This window comes from Bombus pyrosoma, linkage group LG4 (assembly GCF_014825855.1).
Source record: "Bombus pyrosoma isolate SC7728 linkage group LG4, ASM1482585v1, whole genome shotgun sequence".
Classification (NCBI taxonomy): domain Eukaryota; kingdom Metazoa; phylum Arthropoda; class Insecta; order Hymenoptera; family Apidae; genus Bombus; species Bombus pyrosoma.
The window spans coordinates 11,726,954-11,752,868 of NC_057773.1; the positions used below are offsets into that span (position 1 = coordinate 11,726,954).

At 41.3% G+C, this 25,915-nt stretch overlaps 4 protein-coding genes across 10 annotated transcripts; 2 read left to right on the forward strand and 2 right to left on the reverse strand.

The window, feature by feature from the left end:
* Window positions 1-111: 111 nt before the first annotated feature.
* LOC122566986 (post-GPI attachment to proteins factor 2-like) lies at window positions 112-1,861 on the forward strand. Its single transcript, XM_043725012.1, has 4 exons — window positions 112-620; window positions 737-983; window positions 1,051-1,266; window positions 1,340-1,861. The coding sequence occupies exons 1-4, from the start codon at window positions 432-434 to the stop codon at window positions 1,465-1,467; spliced, it is 780 nt and encodes a 259-aa protein (XP_043580947.1). The 5' UTR covers window positions 112-431; the 3' UTR covers window positions 1,468-1,861.
* On the reverse strand, window positions 1,787-5,022 carry LOC122566980 (L-2-hydroxyglutarate dehydrogenase, mitochondrial). Of its 3 annotated transcripts, XM_043725002.1 has the most exons (8): window positions 4,661-5,022; window positions 4,181-4,292; window positions 3,629-3,830; window positions 3,258-3,470; window positions 2,964-3,155; window positions 2,617-2,888; window positions 2,365-2,544; window positions 1,787-2,282 (listed from the first exon to the last, which is right to left on the reverse strand). In XM_043725002.1, the coding sequence occupies exons 1-8, from the start codon at window positions 4,683-4,685 to the stop codon at window positions 2,087-2,089; spliced, it is 1,392 nt and encodes a 463-aa protein (XP_043580937.1). In that variant the 5' UTR covers window positions 4,686-5,022; the 3' UTR covers window positions 1,787-2,086. The 3 variants fall into 3 exon arrangements, with proteins under 3 accessions (XP_043580937.1, XP_043580938.1, XP_043580939.1); XM_043725003.1 differs by lacking the exon at window positions 4,181-4,292 and having other exon boundaries at window positions 4,661-5,016; XM_043725004.1 differs by lacking the exon at window positions 4,661-5,022 and having other exon boundaries at window positions 3,629-3,825.
* Window positions 2,151-18,260, forward strand: LOC122566976 (E3 ubiquitin-protein ligase TRIM9). Of its 4 annotated transcripts, none has more exons than XM_043724989.1 (11): window positions 2,151-2,286; window positions 5,102-5,338; window positions 5,450-6,918; window positions 7,389-7,676; window positions 13,482-13,577; window positions 14,052-14,445; window positions 14,808-14,840; window positions 15,282-15,454; window positions 15,602-15,740; window positions 16,368-16,598; window positions 16,667-18,260. In XM_043724989.1, exons 3-11 carry the CDS (start codon window positions 6,430-6,432, stop codon window positions 16,993-16,995), a joined length of 2,172 nt encoding a protein of 723 aa, XP_043580924.1. In that variant the 5' UTR covers window positions 2,151-2,286; window positions 5,102-5,338; window positions 5,450-6,429; the 3' UTR covers window positions 16,996-18,260. The 4 variants fall into 4 exon arrangements, with proteins under 4 accessions (XP_043580924.1, XP_043580925.1, XP_043580927.1 ...); XM_043724991.1 differs by lacking the exon at window positions 2,151-2,286 and adding an exon at window positions 3,851-4,147; XM_043724990.1 differs by having other exon boundaries at window positions 5,102-6,918.
* A 3,154-nt stretch (window positions 18,261-21,414) lies between these two features.
* LOC122566988 (vacuolar protein sorting-associated protein 28 homolog) lies at window positions 21,415-25,461 on the reverse strand. 2 transcript variants are annotated; one of them, XM_043725015.1, is made up of 5 exons: window positions 25,030-25,461; window positions 23,925-24,939; window positions 23,559-23,828; window positions 22,182-22,401; window positions 21,415-22,106 (listed from the first exon to the last, which is right to left on the reverse strand). In XM_043725015.1, exons 1-5 carry the CDS (start codon window positions 25,328-25,330, stop codon window positions 21,684-21,686), a joined length of 2,229 nt encoding a protein of 742 aa, XP_043580950.1. In that variant the 5' UTR covers window positions 25,331-25,461; the 3' UTR covers window positions 21,415-21,683. The 2 variants fall into 2 exon arrangements, with proteins under 2 accessions (XP_043580950.1, XP_043580949.1); XM_043725014.1 differs by lacking the exons at window positions 23,559-23,828; window positions 23,925-24,939; window positions 25,030-25,461 and adding an exon at window positions 22,703-23,290 and having other exon boundaries at window positions 22,182-22,409.
* Between the last annotated feature and the right edge of the window lie 454 nt (window positions 25,462-25,915).

The following is a 25,915-nucleotide window of genomic DNA, read 5'->3' on the forward strand; positions in this document are numbered from 1 at the left end:
ATCGCAAATAGCAAGTGATCAACTAGCGCCATCTGGGATTGGAAGTATGAAACATTGTAGAGAATTTTAGTTTGTGTACTCTCGTCTTTTACGCGTCATGGTGTATGTCGTGTAGAGTATCGTGCATGCGACGAGTGATCGATTATATTTGCGTTAAGATGATATTATTGTGCCTTTCCTCAAATCTCATGTGAAAAATGTTAATGACAAAAGAATCGAAATTGTCCGCCGCGTTAAATTGTCTTTCTTCGAAATTTCACAATGATTATTCGATTCGATATGACATTTTGTATTTAACACCGAGCAAAGTAATAAGAAAAAGAAAAACGGAACGCGTGTTACGCGTACCGATAAAACGTTTTGCACTTTAGCCTATTAAGAGTATCAGACTGGTTTTCGATGACGTAAATTATAATCTAGAATATAATACGATGAACAAGTCCAGAATAGGGTCAGAATATCTTCCGCTAGTGGAAGGCGACATGTTGAAAGCGCGATTCGTTTTACCTTTTGCTAAAGTAGCATGGTTTACCGTATCTCTGCCCTTTTTCGCATTTACATTTTGTATTATATGGTCTATCGTATACAATTTTGAGCATTCTACCTCTACTCATTGTAAGGTAACTATATTTTCCATGCTGGTATAAAATTACGAAAATATTTACACAAGCATAAGTTGTGTGTGCGTGCGCGCTCACGTGTGTTTGTATGTATGTAATATTATCTTCTGTGCTAGGTTTATAACTTTTTACCATCTGTCTCTGCTGCTATTGGACATTATAGACCACAAAGGGATGTTTGGAAAATTGCAATAGCCATACAGGCTTTGATACGAATTTTAGTATTAGTAATGTATCGTCGTTATTATAAAGAACATATCTATAAATGGGCACAAAGTATTTGTAATATTGTGACAGTTACCTATGCTGTTGAAAACATATCTCTTGTAACATTAAGTTTTTGGACGTCTGTTGAAAATTATGGTACGTATAAAAGATGTCAGTGCGTGATATATGTTTGAAATATAAAACATAATTTATATTATTTCAGCCTTCCACAAATTATCTTTCATAACGTTTTTAATAACGTCTTTTATTCATATGCAGATAGCATATTTTATCATGAGAAATTGTCGTAACATTGCTAAGGAATCCTACGAAGCTACTTCTTTAAAGTGGAAGCGAAGATCCATGATGTTAAATTTAGTCTGTATAATATTTGCCTGTTACTTTTTTTATAGGCACAATAAATATTGCGAACCTCTAGGTGAGTCAATTGATTTCAGCAGAACCAAGTAAACAATAGTAGGTATTCATGAGATGCGCTCATTTCGTTGCAGTTTATTCCATGTTTGCTTTAAGTGAATATGGAGTTGTTCTTTCGAATATGGGGTTCCACACGACTGCAGCTTGGGACTTTGCAAATTCGCGTCTCATTATATCAGGAACAGGGTTTAAAATAATTTAATAATTTCATATAAATGCAATTGCATTTTTAAGCAGATTATGAGAGATACCTCAGCCTTAAATTTTTTCAAATTATCACGATGGAGTTTAAAGTCATATCTTTCCACTTACTCAAATTCTATGCTTTACGTTCTATCAACGTCGCGACGACGATGAACGTAAAATTAGCAATTTTCATATTTCTATTCGATAATGCTAATTATATAGACTAAAAAATTCCCGAAATAATCAATAAGACAAAGGAGGCAAATAATAAAAGAAGAAAGGAAAGGAAAGGAAGGGGAAGGAAAGGAAAGGAGAAAAGTGAAAAAGATGGATAGTAGAATTATTGTATCTTGTTACAATAATATTATGACATAAGTTAAAATATTATTTTTAGAGAATTTTCTTCGTAATAAGAATGTTTTGTTCGATGAAAACCACAAAATATGTTTTTTTGCATGTTACAACATACGTATACACGAATCATAAACACAAGTTATTTTCGTGCATACATCTTCACACATACTTATTCTCATAAAACATAAATTTTCAATTTTGCATGTATTATTGGACACAATGAATTTGAATATTCATTATTTAAATTTCCTTCTAACTAAAAATTAAAGTTTACAGGCTCGTTAAAGCTTGAAATCAGTTTCCAGTTTATCGGCAATAAATTTAGCTATTGCCATGGCGCTGGTTGCCGCTGGAGAAGGTGCGTTACGACAATGCATCACTCTACCACCGATACTACCTTTCCCTCCATCGAATACAAAATCGTCTACTAAATTACCATTATTGTCCAATGCCTGTGCTCTAACACCCGCTGGTCCTCTGTGTAAGTAAATAAACGCATTAAAAATGATCGATTGGCCGCGATAGGATAAAATATGAAATATTAGAGTCTTTTGTTTACCTTTTTACGTCTCTAAAGGATACTTCGGGAATAAATTTTTGCAAATCTCTGACTGCAAGTGGATAAAAAATTGATTTAATCATTTCTTTGCATCCTGGTATAAAGTAGCGGAAACAGAGTTTATACAATCCAGGAAATTTTGCCATTTCTATACAGTCTCTTATATTTATATCGCGCCACCTAAGAATATGTCATAATGAATAATTGCATATTCAAATATCATATACAATTAAAACTTATTAGCTTATGTACCGATAACCCTCTCTGGCAAATGCTAAAACTGCGTTTGGTCCAAGCCATATTTCGCCATTGACTCTAGGAGTAAAATGAACGCCCAAAAACGGGAATCTAGGGTCTGGAACAGGATATATATTGGTGGTGCATAAATGCCTTTTGCTATCGCTCAGCAACAAGTATTCGCCTCGGAATGGAACGATACGTGGACTAAGATCACATCCTGTCATTACTGCTAGACGATCCGAGTGTAAACCAGCACACGTTAACACATATTTTGTCGGTATACACTGTGATATAACAACAAGATAAAAAAAAGTTGCGCATGATAAACTATAGGACTTGCGCGTAATATCTAAACGTACTTTATCTTTCGATTGTACTAAAATCGGAGATAAGTCTTCCTTGCCTTTAGATTCTGTCATTTCCGAGAAACCGGTAACTTCGTAATTTAAATATACTTTCCCGCCCATTTTTTGAAATTCATTGGCAAAATATTTACAAACCACCGCCCAATCGACTATACCTGTCCACGGTGACCATAGTGCTTTTTCTCCCTGTACAGTTTGAAACTCGAAATAGTTTTCTCTTATCATTATATATATATATATATGTTTCTTATTTTTATGATTACAAAAACAAAACAATAATTTTAATACTTGACATTTAGCTTCGTATTTCGATATACAATCTTTCCCAACTAACTGGAGATCCGGTACGTTATTTTTTATTCCTCGATCATATAAATCGTCCAATTTTTTAATTTGGTCTTTATTTTGAGCTACTATAAGTTTTCCAACTTTGTTGTGAGGTATATCGTGTTTGCAGAAGTATTCATAGGATAGCTTTAAACCTTCCACGCATAGTTTTGCCTGCAATCAGTTCCTGCCGGATCAAAAATCTCTTAACGAAGCGTTATTCTACTGTGCAGTTAAAAATGTCATATTGTAGTCGAACAAAGCAATATTTCTTTTAAAAGGAAAGAAGAGGAGACACGTTAAGAAACATGCAATTGCTGCTATGTTTTTACTTTCATACTGCCAGGTTTGTAATAAATTCCAGCGTGTACTACACCGCTATTGTGTCCTGTTTGATGCATCGCCAGAGCGTTTTCTTTCTCAACGATCGCCATCTTTAAGGTAGGATGTCTTATTAACATTTCTCGTGCAGTGGCGCATCCAACAATGCCACCTCCAACGATAACTAAGTCAAACGCGCCACATGATTCTGCACTGAAATTATTTAGTTACAAATAATATGTATTTATAATTTCATTTAATTCGTGCAATTTGAAAGTTGCGCGCTGTATGTTAGTTCGTTTTTAAATTTGCGATCAGCAGCGGACTGGTCGGGGACATCGGGGAAATTGGGAAAAATCCCTGTGGGTCGGTACGGATTAGGTGGCACTCTACCTAAAATTTAATTAATGAACTAAAAATAGAGGGCCAGTCGTGTTGATAATATCCCGGTAAAACTGTACGTCCCAGACCGTCTCTGTTTACGATATTTCTTTTGGATTAATATCAATTCAGGTTGAATAAATAAGAAGGTATATGTATTACACTTCATAAAATCGACTAACCTGGAAGTGGATCTACAACGATATGCACAAATAAGTTGCGGTAACGAAATTCTTTTTGTCAACAGTGCAAACATATTTGATTTTGTACAGTGATCAACCACATGAAATTTTGCTAAAAAAAAGAGAGATGAGAATCAGTTTTATTCGAAACTCTGAGAAAATAATTTTTCCAAGTATGCGTTAAACATGTATATATATTGATACGGATTTGATATTTCGGAAATCATGTGTTATGGCGTGTCATGCTTGAATTCGATTGAGTTTAAAGAAACACCGTTATCAAAAATTAACATTACGTTTAGATGTATATGTTTGCACAAAAATACGTGTTTATTCGATTAACCTTTCGGTAATTTGCGTTACCAAGCTTTCAATGATACTTTTAACAAGGTATATACATATACAGATATGATAAAAAACACGTGCGTTAACCAACAATGAAGGAAGAATAACTAAGCGGACCATGAAGCATTCTCTTACCTGCAAATTTTCGAAAAACTGTCATCTCATATGATATTCTACGTGAAATATCTCCTAATCGTACATTTTTTCGCTTACTGAACCAACAAATATATACATAGTTGTGACGTCAATTTTCAGTGTGTGCCTGATGTCGCTTGATAAAGTTGTGTAGTATTACCTAGTATGTGGCGCCTCTACGGGTTTCTTTTCATATCATTAATTTCGTAATTATCCTTGCACGTGGATACGTGAATTTTATCGTATCGATTAAAAGCGAAGGAGAGGATTGATGTGGAAAGAAATAAATAAACTTATTTTGTTATTTTACTTAAAATTATGAGACACAAGACGATGTAATCGAGAATCTAGCAATCTGAATTTATTTTTCTTTATTTACGTACGAATTTTCCTTCACCAACATTCTTTTGTCTTTCCTAGTTACCATCGATCTTTTTTTAGGTCCATGAGCGAACGAGATACGATGAAAATTTGTTGCTTGTTGTGATCGAATTTCAAGTAGCACACGTTTAAGTGCGTACATCCTGAGTTATTTAAAAAGTTGATGGACGAGGAATATCGAAAAAATGTCATTGAAATGAAAATTTGACAAAATTGTTTATGTTATAATAATTATATAGCAAATAACGTGGACCATTTGCAACTCTTTTCAATAGAATATGACGAAAAAACAGGGAAGTATGTGTCATTTGTGATTACCAGTGGCTCTTACATGATTTTTACGGCTATCTATGTACATGTATACTTACATCGTCTAAAAGTCTAACGATATTAATGACGCGTTTTTAGAGATGCATAAATGAATCACGAAAAATAGTACGTCTATATATATGTATATATGTATGTATGTATATTACATATTAGTGGGTATATAAAAGGAATAGATACAAAAGAGACGTGAAAATAGTAAAAAATGAATATTCTGTATGATGACCGGGTGGTAAATGGCAAATGTCGTCCCTGAACCACAGTGCGCGTCTACGATGCGCAAAGGTACTACGGCGTCTGGAGTCAGTCAACCCGGTGACGTCTCGCAATGTGTGTCGTATGGTGAATTTGTTGTGCCGGTATTTATAAAACTGAAACGAAATAATAGATTTACATACTTATTTAAATGATAAATTGGTGTAATCGCGGTAGTAATTTGAAGAACGAATCGAATCGAAATTTGAGTGGACTTAGTTGAGAAGAAGTAAGATATACAGGAGTTGCGTTGGGCGTCTCTTGCAAACTGGATCAGTGAAAAATGTAAAGTCGGTACTTTTATGGATCGCATGTGATGTACGTGCAATCGATGGACGAAGGATAATCGAAAGAAAGAGAAGATACGAAATGATTTCCCCGAACGAATGTGATTCACTTTGAAAGAAGAGGGTACACCGTTCTGGTGGTGTATCATTGTAACGAATGAATCGAGAAGCCGCCATCGAAATAAAATTTCTAGTTTTCCGGAGTGAAAAAGCGGTACATCGCCGCGCGTCATTATTTTCGTTGGACGAAGGAGCATAATATTGCTGTAGGTGTGGAAAGAAAGGTATGTTGCAGGAGAGAGATCATAGGAAATACAAGAAAGCGTAGCGGGAACGTTCAAAAGAATTGCGAAAGAAGAAAGAGCGTGATCGAAATAGAGAAGAAGCTGAGAGTGCAGGGATTGGAAGAGAGTCAGCAAACGGTTGGTGGAGGTCAGCGAGAAGTAAGTACTCGTACTTAGAAGGCGCGCGCGCGACGAGTCTTTCTCTCGTCGTGAAGATTCGCGAGGACTCGCGAGGATGGAGGACGAGCTACGATGCCCATGTTGCAAAGAATTATTTGTCGAGCCGGTACTTTTACCCTGTTGGCATGCCCTTTGTCTGGCGTGCGCGGTTAATCTGCAAGCACCCCCGGATTCTCCCCCGGAGTCGACAACCGATTCGTCGAACGCGCCAGGATCCGATCAGGAAGCCGATAAACTCTCGATTCTTTCCGAGACGGATTCCGGAGTGGTGTGCAGCAGTACGTCGACCAGCTCGCGACCAGGAAGCTATGTTGGCACACCCGGAAACGGAGGCTTTCCACCGTCAGGAGGCACTTTGTGTCTCTCCTGTCCCGTTTGTCAGAAAACCGTTTACTTTGATGAAGGAGGGGCTCACAACTTGCCCAAGTACAGGGCGATGCAACATATCGTAGAGAAATATCAAGAATCGAGAAACACGAGACTGCAATGTCAAATGTGCGAAGCCGAACCTCGGGACGCAACTGTCGCCTGCGAGCAATGCGAGGTTGGTTAACACTCCTCTTTGCTTTTCTTTCCTCGCGTTTCCTTTCTTCTTCTCCCGATTCTTCTATTCTTCTACCTTTTTCTATATCCATCCGATCACCGTGAATGTATCCGCTATAAACTTTGACGTACACGCGAGTAAAACGCGTATGCAAATGTCCATACGTCATCCGTCAGTTTGTTTCAATGGCACGATAACCTGCTACGTAATTACGCGATTAAAAATATTCCTTTCTTTATTCTTACGTTTTTACGTTTCTCGATGATTACGATTGATAAGTGTCGAGTCGAAAATAAGGAAACGCATCTGGCGCGTGAAGATGTCGAGACGAAACCAAGAGTAGCATTTTTACGTGTGTTTATTTACCTTTCCGAACTTATTGATCAGATAGGATCGGCGAATCGATGTTCTGTGCAGACGAAAGATAAAATTTCGATGAAAACTAAAAGATTCGACGGCGGTTGTTTCAGGTGTTGTATTGCGACGGATGCAGAGAATCATGTCATCCGAAAAGGGGACCTTTGGCAACGCACAATCTGGGCCCGCCTCGGGGCAGCTGGCAATCGAACGGTGGAGGTAGAGGTGCTCGCGGCCCTGCCATGGAAACTACACCACTATGTACCGATCACAACGGCGAAACGTTGACGCTTTACTGCGCTCTTTGCAAGATCGCAATATGCGCTCTTTGTCTTCGGGATCGTCACGCAGCCCATCCCCATGATGTACTGCCGTTAGCCGCAGCCTGCAAGGCTCAAAAGGTAAGTCTTTTTGTCTTTTATTCTTGGCCAACGAATATCGACGAATCTCCATCGTCGCGACGTTTCTACGGATAATGGAACAGAACGATACGGCTCTGATATTAGACAAGCATTATCTCTACTGTCTTCGCCCTTGGTTGTCAGTGACCTTGACGAAACTAGTTCTAAGTTCATTTACGAAGCACGATCATTGTGACTATTTTGGTACATGCGGCAACTAGGGACTAACGACCGCCGCCGCAGCTAAAGCGAGAGAAAAGTCGAGGAAAATATTGGATCGACTTACGCTGGATATATCGCTCTATATCCGTGACGCGATGATTCTTCCAAACTTCCGGACACTCATCTGTTTACATCGTTTTCGCGATCTTGCTGTTCGTTTCGTTTATCGATCGATCGCCTTCTATCGACGATTCCATGTGAATAGGATAAAAAAGCATGTCGCATCGCGACAACGTGCTATACTATACTATACTAGCGGCATAGTTTCTCGTTATTTGCAGCTGCGTCACGAGCGCGTCTCTCAACAAAATTCGAATATCACGGATATAGTTCTTTACCTCTTTGTGCCTTTCTGTGTAATTTTAAGGAATCAATGTTGCAGGATGCGATAACCTAACGAATAATCGCGCGATCGATGCATATCCGTTATTAAGCCGGCATATATAAGCGCGTATGTGTTTAGAAAAAGAGAAAAGGGTACGTTTCCTCGACTAATTGTTCGCGTAATCGTGATCGCATCCGGCTTGCCATGGGAGCGTAAAATTTGTATTGTTCGATTCTTCGAAACGAGAATGGGGCTCGATGAATCTGAAGAAAAGAGGTCGTCCACACGTGGCCTTTCCGCGTACAATCGAGAGCATAGAAGAAATTGGAGCGCGCATCGTGTTCTCGACAAGTGTTCTTATTATATTTTCACCCCTCGATATTCGATTCTGTTCTCGTATCCTTTCGCGTGTACGCACGGCTATTTCATCTCGTTCTCACGCAGCTATCCTTGATGCGATGATTTTGATGAGGCAGTAAGACGATAAAACGACGCGACGTCTCATTGTTTCATCGGTAACGCGATAGAGCTCGGATAAGTCTCGAGCGAGAGTAACAGCTTGAAAGGTATAGAGGAACGGGTAGAAAATCGAAAGACCGATGTCTTGGCAAAAGTGAATACCCAAGTACGCGAAACCTTCTAGACGAGTCGCGTATCATTAGATTCCATAAATGGAAACTTGTCGGAAAATGGCTCATGTAGTTGTGTACGTGTACGTACATACACATACAACGTAAGATGCCTTTCATATGCGTGACTAGCAGCTGGTTTGTTAGCTGTCGACGACGATACCATGGAACAGAGATGAATCCTCGAGGAAAGGCTAGAACGGCCGACCGCGTCTTCGTTAATGCCACGACTGTTGTGGCTCTACGATTGTGGCTACGGCTCTACGTCTGTGGTTGTTGCTTCTTTCCTTCTTCACCTCTCTTTTCCTTTCTTCTTTAATATCTTTTCCCTCCCTTTTTTTCTCTCTTTCTTTGCGACGCGATTTAATGTACCGCCTCGAAACGAAAACGGCTTTGAAACGACGTCGTCTCTAATAACGTTTAATATGGTTTTATTTCTCACCGAGTATTTTAAGACTATGTTCGTTTTGGCAAACGCCTCGTATTTATAGCGAAAAATGCAACATAAAGCGAACAAGCGTTATTCCGTTCAAGGTCCATCCAGTCAGTTCGATCAAGCGCTATCTATAAAGTTCGTTTGGTTTACGAAGCCCCGATATTTGTCACGTAATAAATCGGTGGTAATGGTTCGATGCTGCAATTGAAATAATGTCGGTATGGAATCTCGTCTGTTCACGAGCCAGATATTAGTCGTCCAGTTGTGCCGTCGATATGTCATTGCACGAGGATCATGCTATCGAGGATGATAATACATTTCGTCCAGCTTGGGATAAGGAGGGACGTTTTTAGAGAGATAGAGAGCGCGAATATTTCACGAAAATTGACATCTTGAGATAAAGCGGAGAACGTGGACGTTCTAAATAAACGCGGTGAAAGTAGAAAGGGTCATGTAAGTGGTTGGGAACGCACGCGAAGAAGATGAAGAGGGTGGATGGAATTGAGTTCTATGGCTGACAGATGGTCGACGGAAGAAGACTACCCGCGTATAAATTTCAGGGCCAGAAACGAAAATCTGTGTATCGTACGTTCGAACTTGAAGCAGTGCCCGGCATTCGCTTCGAAGGACTTTTCCAAAAATTGGTAGACGCGTTATTACGGCGAATTTCGGCGAATTTCGGGGAAAAAGGGGAATTGGGAATCGCGGTAAGAGAATTACGAGGCGAAGATGAAGGGGAAACGGAAAGTGCAACGGGGACGCGAGAGCTTACAAACGAAAATAGTTCTTGAAACAGTGCCAGACTTTGATACTCTGTATGGGTCCTCCTGTAGGTAAATAAACAAAAGGTACGTATACGCGTGCGTAGACGTGCGTATTGGAAAAAAGTATGCGCACGAGGTGCTCTTGCACCATACGCTTTTACTGTCGAAACGCCTAGTTTTCGCGCAATTTATTCGCTTACATCGAATAAGTAACGCAACATCGAGCCGTTGCGTATTTTCTTTTCTGCGTTGATCCATCGTTTTTTAGGTGATCCCATTTTGTCACCGTGCATAGCAGAGAATTCGATATAACATCGTAATTATCAGATGTTGAATTACCGATATATGCAGAGTTGGCCGGTGAATTCGTTAGTAGAGAGAAGCGTCGAAAGTACTATTCATACAAATGTCGGTAGAATGTCTTAGATATTTATGGCGGCTTGATCGGTTGTGATAAAGTGATGCGCGATGCACGCATAGGGTCAGAGGCTAGGTAAGGATGAAAACGCACGTCTTATTACATAGTGCTGCTACACACGAAATGTGCCGTGGCGTGCCATGGCGTGAAGATTTCCTCGCCAGCGCCCCCGCATTCTCTTTCCTTTTCTCTATTACTCGTCCTTTGATTCCCCTCCAACTGAATCGGCGTGTTTCATTCTGAATTTAACGATGGAAAATGCACCCTAGTCGAGTCGATAAGTTGCTCTTTCTCTCCCCCTCTTTCCCCCTCCTATTTGCTCCCTTCTGGTTCCCTCGTTTCATACCTGAATAAATTTCTCTTTCTGCAGTCTCGATAAACGCTATTCGGTTCGTTGGAAACATCTTTCGTAGCAGAGAATGATCGAATGGTATGTGGTGCCGTTATGGTTCAAGGAACGAGCCGTCTTATGGTTCGTCGTCCACGACGTGTAAGTACGAGTTGCGGTCGCTTCGTTTCCTTCCCTTTCATCTTCTAAAAATACCGTCGTGATAACTTGCAAATTTTTTGCTTACGCATTCGAAGATGCTCCGGTGGCTCGCAGCTGTAGAAGCCTTCTATGTTTCGAATTTTCTACGAAAAAATCCCATTCCGAAGCGTGCAGCGTAAATACGAGGAAAAAGGATGGCGAATGAAGCTGAAAAAAGTGGTGAGTCACTGTTTAAGGGTAGGGAACGCGTAATAAATACGGAGGTAGAGTAGTATCCGTGCGTGGCGTAGGGTGTGTAAGGAACGGGCCGACTTCTTTTATGTTCGTTACTTTAGGATACGACACGTGCCGTAAATTGCGCGCGAGGGGGGGATTAATCGTCTTTTTAAATTTACTCTACGATCTTTCGAACGTGTTTATCCACGATACATCGAATTTTCACGTAAACGATAACGCAAGTCGCGATTCACAGGCAAAGGAATACGTGCGCGTAAAAAAGAGATAGAATATTTGACTGGGGGTTGATATTTCTGGTGAATCGATGGCGAGCTGTACGCGCGCACGCCTGTGGAAAGTGTAAGGGTCTGCAGGCGAACGCGAAGGTTTGTTTCTGTCAGGAGCCCCATGAGGGAGCTTTGCCATCTCGCGATATATGTATATGTGTGCACACAAGCGTACATTACGCTTAGGTAGTACAATACTATGATTACGAGTATTGCGTGATCACGTTTCGGCAATTAATCCATAATTTCGCTCGATTTCAGTGAAAATGTTACCGAATTTATCCCTTATCGAACGATGTATTTTTAGTTACAATTGGCCTGTAAGTAACGATTATGGTTGCGTCTACGATACGTTCATTATCGACACGATTGAACAAGGTGAAGCGAAAAGACAGCTGTCGAGGGCCGTTGGAATCTGGCGCAAACGTTCATTCGATCAATCGACGTATCAATCAAGGTCTATCTACCACTATATTACATAAGTTATCGAAGTCGATTAACAGAACGAATTAAAGTTGTCTGCTCCTGTTTGTCACGTAGATGTACGCAAGTTGGCCAACCGGTAGTGGTAGTCGTGGTCGAATAGAACACAATCGATTTCAGCCGAAGCCGCCGTTCCTCTTCGTGCCAGATATCGTCGTTGAAACAGCTCGAAAATGGGTGTTTTCTGTCTTTTGTATCTACCTGTGTCGTAGTATACCGATATGCGTATTATCGATATATGTGTGTAACATAAAACGCAGTCCATACCGGAGCTCTATCGCTTCCTTCCTTTCTTCCTTTCATCTCGCGTCGTTGATCGAACATCTATTCACCGAGATTTTATACACGTGACGGATAGACGCCAGTATATAAGTATTAACTTCCTCGGTTTCGCATCGGTGTTGTTCGTAACCTCGAACGATGACTTTGGTCTGGTTAACGTTAAGTAAGAAGGACGATACAAAGCAGAAAGAAGGAAGGACGTTATCACTGTCTGATGAAAATGCAGTGCACCGTAATTTACGAACAAGAGGATAGAACGAACGGTCGTCGACCTGGCTTTTAATTTGACATCGTCGACATTTGTCGCGTCGTCGTGACGCTTCTAGATTAAAGTAAACGACGGGCGATCTTCCTTACGACTCGTAGATTTTCCGACAGATAAGCGACGACGTCCTAAGGAAGTTTTCCTTTGCGATATCCATCGAGAATTAAGCGACACCAAACGGATATCGCGAAGCGATTTTCCCTACCTGTTTCTTGATAAGCCGATACGATCGTTAACCGTTTCTCGATCGAAACGGTGTTGAAGACGATACAGACAAAATCTCTTCGTGCATGGCTTACATTCTGTACGAATTCCGCTGGGAAAAAGCGAACGACCATCAGAGAGAATATCGGTAAGTTTCGTCGTTCGCAACGATACGTACACGATGCGCGTATAAAGGAGGTCTCGAGAAAGGAGAATGCTTCGCGAGATCGATCAGAGCACCCTCGACTGTTGCAATTACTTACAACGAGTAGCCCAGCGAGATTCGATCGAGCCACTTAATTAACGTTTCCTGCGCCGCGACGCATCGTTTCGGTATCCGCGATACGCCAGCCGATATCTCGTCAACGAAGGAAACACGCGGATCGAAAAATCTTGCCAACTAACTGTAACGGATAAGAAAAGTAACCGACTTGTTAACGGAAGAATTTCCGAAGAATTTGACGATGGCGGTGCGGTATTGCCAATCGTCCGTAGGATTTCCTTTGGAAAGTTAACGAGTAAAATTGCGGAAATTAGCTAGGACGGAGCTGCGGTCGTAGCTAATCCAGCAAGAGTAACTCGATTATACCCTGGCACAAACTACCGACGCGACGTTCGTCTAGTTCGGTAGATATCGAAAAGCCAGCAGCCAAACAGATAGACGAACGAAGGGATATACGGGAATAACAAAATCGATACTCTAGTTCGTTCGGCGCCTCGGTAAGAGTGTTAAGGGAAAATGCAAATTCGGCGTTAACGCGATAATCGTTTGATGCGGTTACAGACGGAGCTGTCGCAAAATTTGCAACAATTATCGGAAAGAGCCCGCTCGACGACGGAATTCATTCAGAGGCTCAAGGGAATGACGGACAAAGTGCACGTGAGTATTTACCTTGAACGTTCCTTTTAAATTTCCCCCCGTCGGGTTTGGTCTCCGTGAAATTACCGAAGGACTATACACGCGATAATTACATCAGCTGCTTCCCTTTCTTCCTTTTCCTCTTTCTCGCCCGTTTTCCCGTGTCGACAATTCCTGCTCCTTTCGCTCATTCGCCTCTGTCTCCGCCAGTTGGTTGCACCCGCCGCATCGTTTTGTCCACGCTGATATATCGGCGCGTCGATGTCGTCAACGCCGGCTCCAATACTTCGTCTCAGCGTCCTATGCGTCCTGCTCCTACGTTGCCAATCAAAGATCATCGTTTGAAATGACAAAAGACACGCAGCGAATCTACGGTACACGAGGGAGCGATAAATATTCGACGAATCGTGTAATCGTATCGGTGCGCTTGCCTTTTTCTTTCGTCCTCTTCGTTCGAACGAACCGAACTTTGACGATTTTCACGTATGTTGACAGGAGGAGTGCGTCACCTTAGAGGAAGAGGTGGAGGATAGGGTGGCGAATTTGGTGAGTCTTTTACAGGCGAGAAAATCTCGGCTGATCGAAGCGGCGCGGCAAACCCGCGAGGCGAGAGTGCGTTCTTTGCGGGATCAAGTGGCCAGATGCGCGTCTCACCTACAGGCGACCACCGCGCTTCTCACCTTTTGCATCGAAGCCTTAAAAGAAAACGATAGCGCGGCTTTTCTCCAAATCGGTGGAATGCTCTCGGTCAGAGCTGCTACCGCTGCCGGCTCTTGGGGTGGCGCCGAGGGAGTCCAAGAAATCGCTCGACTGCCGTTGCTCGATCTTACTCTGGATGACAAACCGTTGCGTCGCGCTATCGATCAACTTACCTTTGTTCAGTTGAAACGTAAGCTTTCTCTCTCTCTCTCTCTCTCTCTTTTTTTTCATCTCCTTCCCTTTTCCCACTCTCCGCTTCACGTTCGAATCGATCCGATTCGATCCTTCTTTACGCTTTTCTCTGCATTACGATCCCGTCGATTTACTTCCTTTTCGTTTCTTCTTTCTTAACCGCGAGACAAACCAAAGGCCGAACATGGAGTTGTACTTTGTAACGTGTAAAATAAGGATAACTATTATCTCTTTCGAACGTCGACATCTCTGGTTTGTCAAGGGTGTAAGAAGAAGAACAAAGAAAGATGCATTGTACGAAAATTGCTTGGTTTCGTGACATTGGCCGAATGTGAACTGTTTGCCTTATGTTGGACGCAGCATCGGAAGGAGAAGAACGATTCCCGATTGCAGGTAATTGGACGAAGGAATCGAAACTTTCCAACTCGCGTTTCCGTTTATTGACGACAAATTTTTCTATAACTTCACGGTATACTTTTTTAAGTATGGTTTGTTTGAACAGGCGTTTTTACCTCTCTCTCTCCCCCCTTTCTGTCTCTCTCTCTTTCTCTCTCAAGAAGGTTAACCCGAGTCCGGACAGTTTGCAAAAACGACGTCGTGCTTATACGCTTTTAATTTCGTAAAAGAGTTTCGCGCAAATATCTCGAGCCGAATTGTATTCTCGAGCGTTCGCCAATCGTACGGAAGTTTCAGTCTGCAAGAAAATCTATGGGTAGTTTGAAGTTCTTTCGCCGGACCAAGAAGCAGCGAAGAGTCGCCTCTGTGTTTCTTTCTTTCTTTCCGATTTTATCGGTTGGTTGCTGGTTCGAGACGTGTAGCTGGGAATTTTTGTAGCCCCTGGAGCCCCGATATTGATACCGGAAGAATGCAGCGCGGAAAACAACAGCGTGACAGTCGCTTGGCAACCTCCACCTGGACACGGAATCGTAGGGTGCGCCGGTCAACGAGGTCCTGCGATCGAAGGGTACCTATTGGAACTGGACGATGGGTGCGGCGGCGAGTTCAGGGTAAATAACACATTTTTCACTGAACGTCGTGTCCACTGCTCGACGAATATAGTAAGACGATTGGTGAACGATACAAGGCGCATCGAAGTTGTATTCCATCGAGAATCCAGCCGTCTGAATGAATTGTCTCGTCGTGTGTTTGATCAGGAAGTATACTGTGGCCGAGAGACGATCTGCACCGTAGACGGATTGCATTTCAATTCTCTGTACAACGCCAGAGTGAGGGCATTCAATAGCGCCGGGGAAGGCGAGTATTCGGAGTTGATCGGTCTTCAGACAGCCGAGGGTGAGTCTCCCTTTCTTTCTCTACTTTCTTACGCTTCGCCTCGCGTCGTTTTATCTCGTCTTTCTATAATTTCCTCCGTCGTGTCGCAATGCGTTTCTCGTCGAGAGTAGATCGTTGCGGAACAAACAAATATCAACGGTTACCAGAGATGGAGCGACGGCCGATCGATTTCTAGAAGAACGTGTGTCGAGATAAATGAAAACCTCAGCTCGTCGGCGTCGACGACGATATTTGTATGCGACGTGATTGGATGACGCTGACGCAATTTCGGGAATATTCATCGTTTACTAGGATTTATCGAAGCAATACGCGTCTCAAGAGTATATCGGGAACGAAAATCTGATTTGGCCGCGACATTTCGGTATACACGAGTATGTACGGTGTACATATATCGGTATCGCGCGAGCCTTAGCCGTGGTTCCGGTTTCTATCTCTCGCAGTGTTCGATTTCCACTACTCGGAGTGACGACGACATCGACCAGAGTATGTAGTAGTCGCATCGAGTTTGTCCACTCGATTTCGTCGGTCGTCATTCGAGAACAATGGCAGAGTAGAAACCGAGCGACAAGCAGAATCGATCGGTCGATTATTTAACGGCACGGGGATCCGTATCGCTTTGTTGAACAGTGGCGTGGTTCTCGTGGGCGACTGGGGCATCCGGTATACCACAGGAGGTATCAATTTCCGAGGATGCGATGAGCGCGTCCTGCGAAGGGTACGAGCATCGAGTCGTCCTCTCGAGCGTCGGATTTTCACGGGGCGTCCATTACTGGGAGCTGACGATCGATCGTTATCACAGCGACACCGATCCGGCGTTCGGTATAGCCAGAGCCGAAGTATCGCGAGATCGAATGCTCGGTGAGTTGATTTATATGGCGTCGCCGATGACGGCCACCGAAATTCTCTAACAGCGATTTCACCCGTAGGCAAGGACGATAAAGGTTGGAGCATGTACATAGATCGGCAGCGTTCTTGGTTCATGCACGGCGGGGGACACGCGCAAAGAACCGAAGGTGGCGTGCAACAAGGCTCGACGGTCGGCGTTCTCTTGGATCTGGACACGACGCATACGCTTCGTTTCTTCGTCAACGACCAGCCGCAAGGGGGAATCGCGTTTCGCGATCTGTACGGCGTGTTTTATCCAGCTGTCAGCTTGAATCGCGGGGTGACCGTCACTTTGCACACAGCCTTAGACGTCCCTCGTCACCTGTTGGCGTTGCACGAGGAATACATGACGGACGCGATTCAGAGCTAGGGGTACCTAAGTGTCCTGAAGAAGGGCCTCTTGCAGGAAGTCGGCTCGCTCGGTTCCGCTTCGGCTCCGACCGACAAATCGTCCAGGGAATTCAACGGTCAGCTCGAGAAGATTGTCGAGGAGTGCCCCGGTGAGACCAACTGACGTACGACCGGCTAACGATGATTTTTCAAATTTAAATCTAGTTTTTATTCTGCGGATATCGAGCAATGACTCGATATTTTATTCTGTATTGGAAAATGTACTTTGTCGCTTTTTTTCGAGATCACCATGTTAGTTTTTGTTTTTACGTTCGTAAATGGTTCGTGGCCTCTCGCAAAGTACACGCGAGGCAACCAGCGTGTGACTGATTGCCCGTCGATCCATCGTTCACGTTCGGCGATATCGTTTCGATGAGACGATCTATCTTTTAACGAGATTTTGCCAACCTTTCTCGGTAAATAAACGGAATTTTATAAAGGGAAATTATGTCTGGACGACATCGAATCGAAATATCCATTTATTCTATTCTGCAAACGGTGATTCTTACGACGCGCGGAATTTTCTCGAGTTCTCATGCAAAACCACTGCCAGTAGCAAGAATCGAAGACTGCCATTCTCGATAAGTAGGTAAGCCGAAATGTTCTCCGTCTAACGATCATCAGCGCGGTCGTATTCTTATCCATATCGATACGTATAAGTGTAGTAGTCGCGTAGGCGTAAGATAAACTCTATTGATATTTAGTAAGATGCATTGCGAGAAATAAAATGAAGGAAGGAACGTACAGAGGAAAAAAGAACGCGAACAAGCAAATACGCTACAAAGAAACAAGCACGCATGCACATAAACTCGTAAGCTTTAACGAAAAGTAACGAGTCGAGTAAACGTTTTCTAGTCCCCGATAGAAGTTTCCGTCTACCCTTCTCCGTGTTCGGTTTTGTCGCGCCCATCATTCGAATTACTTGCTTTAATCGCGCTATTTTTCGTCACTTTTCACGTTGTTGTCTTTTTTTTCTCCCCTTTTCTGTTCACATACTATTTTTTACCTAGAAATATACGAGCGACCATTTCTCAGCTTCGTTCGAAGCGAAAACTGCGAGTATTCGAGAAGTTAAGCTTATTTAAAATAAATGTTGCAGCGCACACTCGTGAAACTGTCCCTCCCGTCAGCGAGAGGGATCAAGATCGGCGTTGTACATATCTGTATATACATATTTCGATTGTATTTCCGATAAATTTGCCAACTGTATTTACAATCCTATCAATAAAACACACCAAAAACTAATACAGGCCGCTCGATGATGATCGTCTCTATGGTACCCAGCAAATTATACCGCTACCCGGTCGCGCATCAAACGCATGACTTGTAATCGGGCAGGAGGAAATGTCGTGAAGTGGGGGATAGGAATACAATGTCGAAATTAAATAAAACTCGTTAAAGCGCTTCGCTAATTTGTTACTCTAATGATAAGACCATTAGAACGTTGCTGATATGGTCTCCCATTACCACTGAGTCGCAGGTTAAGAAATGAGCAAGTAATCTGCGGTTCTGTCGGATGGGAAATATAAGATAAAACAAGCGGAGCTAAGTAGGTCGATAGCTCGAATTACGTCGGTAACGTAATTATCGATGTCACGCAGCTACTTATTCTTTTTGTCCTACTCTTATTGGCTGGGAAAGTTGCAAGCAAATTTTAACGAGATGCGACATAAACTTTGCCGATGGATATCAAGGATAAAAATCGGATATTGATCGAGACGATACCAGACAGATGGCAGACCGGACGTTTCGAGTCGGGAACCGTGAAGAAACGGAAGAAAATTGTCGCAAAGATGGCGAGGGAGGACGAGAGAGCGAGAGACCTCGAGTTACCTCCCGCTGAGCAAACCAGAAGCCAGGAAAGTGGCGCAACGCCACGGTAGAAGAATCACCGCGGAGTTTCGTCTTTCACCGCAAAACCGAGCCGGGAGGAAGCAAAGCTTGTGTTTGTTTTTAAAAATCGTAGCAGCTTCCGTAGCGAAACGCGTGTCGGTTGCTCTTTCCTCCTTCCATTCCTCTTACTCCCGTTACCATTACTACCGCTACTACTATCGCTACTACTACGTTTTTCCTCTATGTCGAGAACTGAAGTTTGCATCGAGATACTCCTTTATTTGTGCACTGAATTATCGATAATCGAAACGGTCTGTTACCGCTAATTCGCGCGCCAGGCCTGTATGCTCTATACCGTGAACAATGGATTCTCTCATTGATTCGTTCGACATGTTGTCCACGAAAAAAAGTTGAATGTCGAAACGAGGATGAGAAATAAAGGCAGGGAAACTCGCAAGAGACTGCTATCACCCGATACTCGAGCTAACCAAATCAATCGTTCGATTCATACATAATTACTTTCGGGGAGGTAAAGCTTCGAACAGCACCCGTGCGCGTTTAACCTTCCCAGACAGGAGGATGATCGATACAGTGCGCTGTATGAGCGGTGCGACGAGGAACTACTACAACGAGACAATTCTCGTTCTTGTCCCTTGATCGATCGATTCAATCTAGTGAATAAATGCGTGAAAGGATTCTTAGGAGAGGGAGTGTCATTTCCGTAGGCGATTCCGAACGTTTGACCCAAGAACATCGACGGAAGAATCAAGCGCGCCGAATGTGCGGGGACACGTTCGCGTTCGATTTAATCTCGGATCAGACCAAGGATTAGCAGCGGCCTATCGTGCCCGACCAGCGATTTGTCTGTGCGACAAGAAACGGATTATCGCGTCGCGTTCAACCTATTGGATAAAGTCGAATCCTTCGACGATACACGTACGAGAGAGAGAAAAGAAACGCTCGTTGCGATTTTCATGGCATCTTCCGTATCGTTTCACTTCGAATTCTAAGATATTTTTTTTCAGATAGATTTCAACCTTTATATTTATACAAACAGCCCGAACAATGAAGAGAATTTTTTTGTTTCATTACCGATAAGCAAAAGTAACTTTTCGGTTTTCGATAACCAAAAAAATATTTCACCATCAACAATGTTTATCGGTAAAGAAAAAAAAATTCTCTCATCGATTTGTAATAGTTATTCGTAATTAGAAAACAAAAAAAAAATAATATTTTCTAATCGTCCAAGTTTTTTTGTAAATTTGTTAAACTCCTATTTTTCATTCCTAATTTCCGCGGTTGGAAACTCTCCATGATAATCGGTCTTTCCTGCTAATTAATTACTTGCCTGTATCTGGGATCATTTGCTCCTTGTTCCAAAAAGATTCCAAAACAATGGGTTGCTGAAATTGTTTCACAAATATGAACAAGCTTACGTCGACTTGCCGCGGATTGCGTTCATTTTGCCAATTATTTTCGTCTAAAAAACGTCCAATAAGATCCAATAGAGCTCGTTTAATAGAGTTTCGTTCAACCGAATAGAAGAACGCATCACAAATTGTTTTCGTTTTTCGAATACGCACTCACAATAAAAAATCTCAAATTTGTCGAAATGGATCGGACGTGCCGTTAATAAACCATGTAAAATTCGTTTGATTGAATTTCACACAATTTCTTTATTAAGATTCGCAGTCAGAAAAGTGATTTATATCGACGGCTAGGGAAATGGACAGCTGTGTGAAGAGGTAAAAGAGGGATAGAGGTTGAAAAGAAAAGAAAACTTCCTACTCATCTCCCTAAATATCCTACCCTCTTTAAATCTCGTAACCCACCGAACTAATTACAGCAAATAGAATTGTCTTAATCACTTATATATAATTGCCAACTAGTTTTGTAATTCTATCGACTTTTTCTGTAAATCTTTTCTTCAAACTATCAGCTGCAATGCGGTTTGCAATTATTAATCATCATTTGTATATACCAATTTAGTATTTTCTTTTTCTGCTTTTTTCACTTATCTTATGTTATACAGTATTGTTATTTTTTATCCTAAAATCGTCTTCTGCAGTACTCTGTAATATGTAACCATATGTTCTCATATACGCACAAAAAGGTTATCTTTTTCTTTAATTAGAAATAAGTATTATTACTATTTTAAGTTTAAGAAAATAACTTATCGCAAGGCGAACGGAATAGAACGGAAACGGAAAATGAATGTAAAATGAGAACGAATCAAAGGGGAGTTTGAAACTCGTAAATTTGCACGATAATTGGCAAATGTCGTCAATTTCGAGGTGCGTTGGAAACTTGCTCCTGTTCTGCCTCGTTTACGAGTCTTTATCGTGCGATTGGTGGGAAGAAAATCTGCTCATCTTATCGGGTATCGACTACTTATTCTCACTATTCTTTTAACACAGCAACAGAAGAGCCAGAGATTCTGCTTGATAAATGCAATACGTGTTTCAGATACAATAGATTTATTTTCTCAGACCTACGCAGGTCTTCCAGCGAATTATCCCTGAAACAGATGCACTTGGAGAAACAGGATATAAATAAAATACGTACATAATAACAAGCACCTACGATTAGTTATATTTTTTCAATTGATAGCATGTATATGTACATTGTTTTATATGATACAGTCGTCGTTATATTATCGCGTACACGTCTTATCGTAAGAAAAAATCGCGTAGAAAATATTTGCGCACAGTTTTGTGATGGTCTGAAAGAAAGACGCGAAACGAAACATTCAAAGAAGAACCATCGCGCAGCGATTGATGATGCGAGTATCCTATAGACGTATGTTTCGATACGGTGCGAAATAAGCTACCGATATTACGAAGAATTGTGAAGAATTTTGTTGAAAGCATTGTAAGATGTTTCCAAGTCGAAGATCAATTGCCTGACTTGAGTGTCGGACAACTCGTCAGAAGCGGACATATTGCTAAGAGTCTGCAACCATTCCGCCACTTTTTCTTTGCCATCGAAATCGCTCGGTAATATGCTCAGCCGATTCATTGTGTCCACTAAATCTCTTAAATCTGGATGCAATTGATCCATTGCTTTGATTTCCAATCGCAATTTATCCATTAACGTAATAAATAAAGAAACAATATCTGCGATGCATTTAGATGTATTTCCTTTGTCATCCTTTATAGTTATCGGTCTGTCTTCCTTGATTCTCTCCAGCGCGGCTGGACAATCTAATCGAAATGCTCTGGCAAACGCGTCTATAGTGGGAAATTGATCGCTTTGCACCTGAACGAATAAACAACAAGAGTTTACAACTGCGTAATAGTTAATGCTGACAAGTTTTTTACAAAGTTCTGGTACCTGTTTGAAAGCCGCTCTGTATTGCACCAATAATTTACTACACGCAGCCGTATACTCCTTTGGAGTTACACAATCTCTGATATAAGCTTTCTCCAAATGCTGCAACGTGTTCACAACCGCATACAAGTCAGCTTGATTATCGTGCTTTTCTCTTTCTCGAGCATTCTTGTAAAGCTTCACTTCTTCGTAAAGTTCTGGTCGATCTTGAGCTATCGACATTTTTTATTCCTGCGGCAAAGTAATACACGTTATCGTAAACGCCAAATTTTGTTAGGTTATGTTAGGTTAAATTAGCTGAATTAGTCTACGGTAAGTAATCATTCGGAAAAAGTTATGGGAAAATAAGATAAGGTACAACAAAGGTATACAGCGGGTATCAAGTAAACGATTGCATCGCAATGAAATCTATAATTACATATATATATATATATGAAAAAGAAACGTCAAGTAAAACGTCAGACAACAGGGTGATAAGAAACTATAAAGGCGTAGGATGAGATATTGGTTACGTAAATACTTACGTCTTAGATATTTTTCCTTTATGATCCTCTCGATTGCATAAAGCTAAGAAAACTGTCAAAATTATTGTAAAACTGCACGCATGGAAAAGAAGTTCTAACGATATTACGGAAGGCGTCCTGCGCCAGAAAAACCAGCCATCTATCGGACGATTTTCGTTTTAAAAAAGTCAATTCTACTCTACTCGTATGCAGGCATCTGTATTCTGTATGTGTGTAATATGCATTATGCGTCGAGCACGATACAGGGTAACGTAAACACATAGAAATGCAAAGTAAACAGAGATGTCAGTTTCGTTTAACGAATGATTTACTAGAGCAAATTTGCGATAGATAACAGACTGTACAAAAATAGCCTATATTGCGAAGTTAACATATCATTTCTTCTGGATCAACGGACAATTCTTCATAACCCCATTAACAAAGATTAACAAGCCAATTATGAAAAAATAACAATAATAACAGTATTAACAAACGCCACATCATGTACGATGTACATGGATAAATAACAAGAGTAAATAAAAAATTCATTCGAAACAGTAGAACGTTCGACCGAAGAATGTGCCGTTGAATTTTTATCTCTATCGGTAGTGTTCAATCGATGAATAGTTTTTCAATAATGTTTGGTTTGTTAAAACGATTTTTGCAAGTCGCGAACATTCTGTTTTCATCGATACACCGACAATGAAAGTCTTTAATAAACAACGTTCTAGACTGATTCAAGTTTTCTTTATACAATTGACCGTCTGTCTGGCAGTTAGGTACAACACGTATGTAGGTCACATTCAACGTTGATTCTTTGTCGTCTAGAGTTTCCCACGGAGGAAAAATTTGTACTAGGCATTCGAGTTTCATTTCAATTCTACCTACTATATCGGGAATTGTCATAATATTTATGAATTTGTCGGAGTTACTTCTTTCCCCGTGCGATAACAAATTGAATGGATCCTCGATCACAACTCCCTCCAAAAATTGCCTATTAAAACGCGTTATAATTGTTTGCACAGAAACGGTAACGCATGGTATAGAAAGATTTTGTTTCATTCCTTGTTTTAGTCGATGTCTCCATATACGTACAAACGATATTTGTCTATTAATCATTGACTGCAGTTTCTCCATCAAACTACCCCTATAATGAAAAATGAAGAAGCGACGAATTTATAATCATAAACAACGCTGTTATATTTATAATCATAAATAACAACAAATATTCATTTATAACTACCTCTTTGGTTTCCTCCTTTTTTTCCCAGAGTCTAAAATAGTTAATTGCACTGTAGACGAAACTGTATGCATAGCATATGGTGATGTTTTCGCGTTAATGATAATTTCAGTTTGGCTCGCTGACTTGGTATCTGCAACTTGCGTCGAAGTTTGAGAAATGTTCTGAGAGGAGCATCGTACATTGGAAAGCGGGGCCGGACATAATTCCGCTTTCGAATAGAACGTGTCATCCGAATCTGTATCGGATGTTTGCGAGTGTAATGACGCAACTTTACAAAATGAACCTACGTGTTGTGTATCCGTGTCTTCTATATAATCACAAACGCTAGAATCTTTGTCGGAATCGTTGCTTATATATGCACCATCTTTTTTGCCATCATAGTCTTCGGAACTAGATTCAGTTTCAATTTTCACGATATCTTCCCCATCCTTTGGACTATCCTCGATATTTAATTGTGTTTTAATCGTCGATGAATCCGATGCCACAGAGTCTTTCGAAATGTTTGAATCTTCGCACAAGGGTACACGGTTTAAGTTATCGTCTTCGAAATAATTTTCTAACTCTATCATCGATGCACATAGCTTTTGGCTGCATAACATTTCCCACTTGCTTTCTTCCTTCAAACTACCTTTATCGACCAAGCTACAAGCATCAGTGGTATTTACGCTAGAGCTTACACAGTTATCTGTTACTTTATCGTGTTCCTTCTTTGGCTTCCTTTGCTTGTGCTTATAACAATAAGAACGGCTACCCAAAACAGGAGATACAACTTCCTTTGGTTTATTACATACTTTGGTACAAATTACAGGAGATACTGTGTTACTTTCTACTTGTATATTTTCAATATGATCTAGGACTTTGCGTTGTGACTTTTTTCTTCTGTTTCTCTTGTGAGAGTTTCCTACAAGTATCGGAGAAGCATTGAGAGGAACTGTGTCGGACAGAGGTTCAAATAAATTTCTTCTGATATTTTCTTTCCTGTTGGTATTGACCAGCTTTATACGCTTTCTACTACCTTCGACAGAAAAGAAAGAAGATTTTTTTATTAATCAAGCTTTCACAATCACAATTTTTTCTTAATCCCGTTTATTTACCAACCGCTTACCTAAAATCGGCGAAGTTGTCGTAGAGACGATTCTCGAGGAGACAGATGTACCCAAAACGGGTGACCAGTACGATGTTTCTTTCGTAGGCAAAGCATAATCGATGCAAGTTTCATCCTGTATGGAGACAAATTTGCCCCTTTTCGTACATGGTATATCCGTTAGGTTTCTATCAATTAACAACACACCATCCCGAAATTGGTTAACCACGTCTGAGGTTAGACTCGTTTGGCCAAAGTCCAGTCTTCTTACGTGATTTGGCTTTTTCGCTTTGTAGCTAAAAATTTCACCGCCCTTAGGCATTTTCGTATTACCGCTTACCACATCTTGATAGAATAAAAAATACAGAAATGCAAAAGCCCCGCTTTGACTCTCAACCTGACATGCTCGACATATTTTAGAGGAACACGCAATATGCCTGTGTTTCTATCCTCCATGTTGTATTACCATGGAAACGCGTCTCGATGTGAATCGTATAGGGCGCGGGACATCTTGTGCCCCATTGAATTTACTTAAACGAACATGTTTTCGAGCAGTTGTTTCATAGCACATGCATAATACATGTTTTTTTAATTTCTCCACAGAAAGGAAAAGAAAACGTGCGACGGAGTACGATCTAAACATATAAAAAATGCATAAAACGTAACTTTAACGTGTTGTATGTTACTCTATTTTGCAACTTTACGCCGAAATCGAGTGGGATCGATCGAGATCGTTGAGATTAGAATCGATCGAAGAGATAGACGTTTTGAGCTTCGATTCATGTAGAAGAGAAGGCAAAAGCGAAGCGGTCTCGAAGCGATCGGCGTGATTGGTACTTGGATGTACCTCGATGAATACGAAGGAAGAAGATGGGGTTGCATAAAGGGGTGTATACGTGAATGGTGT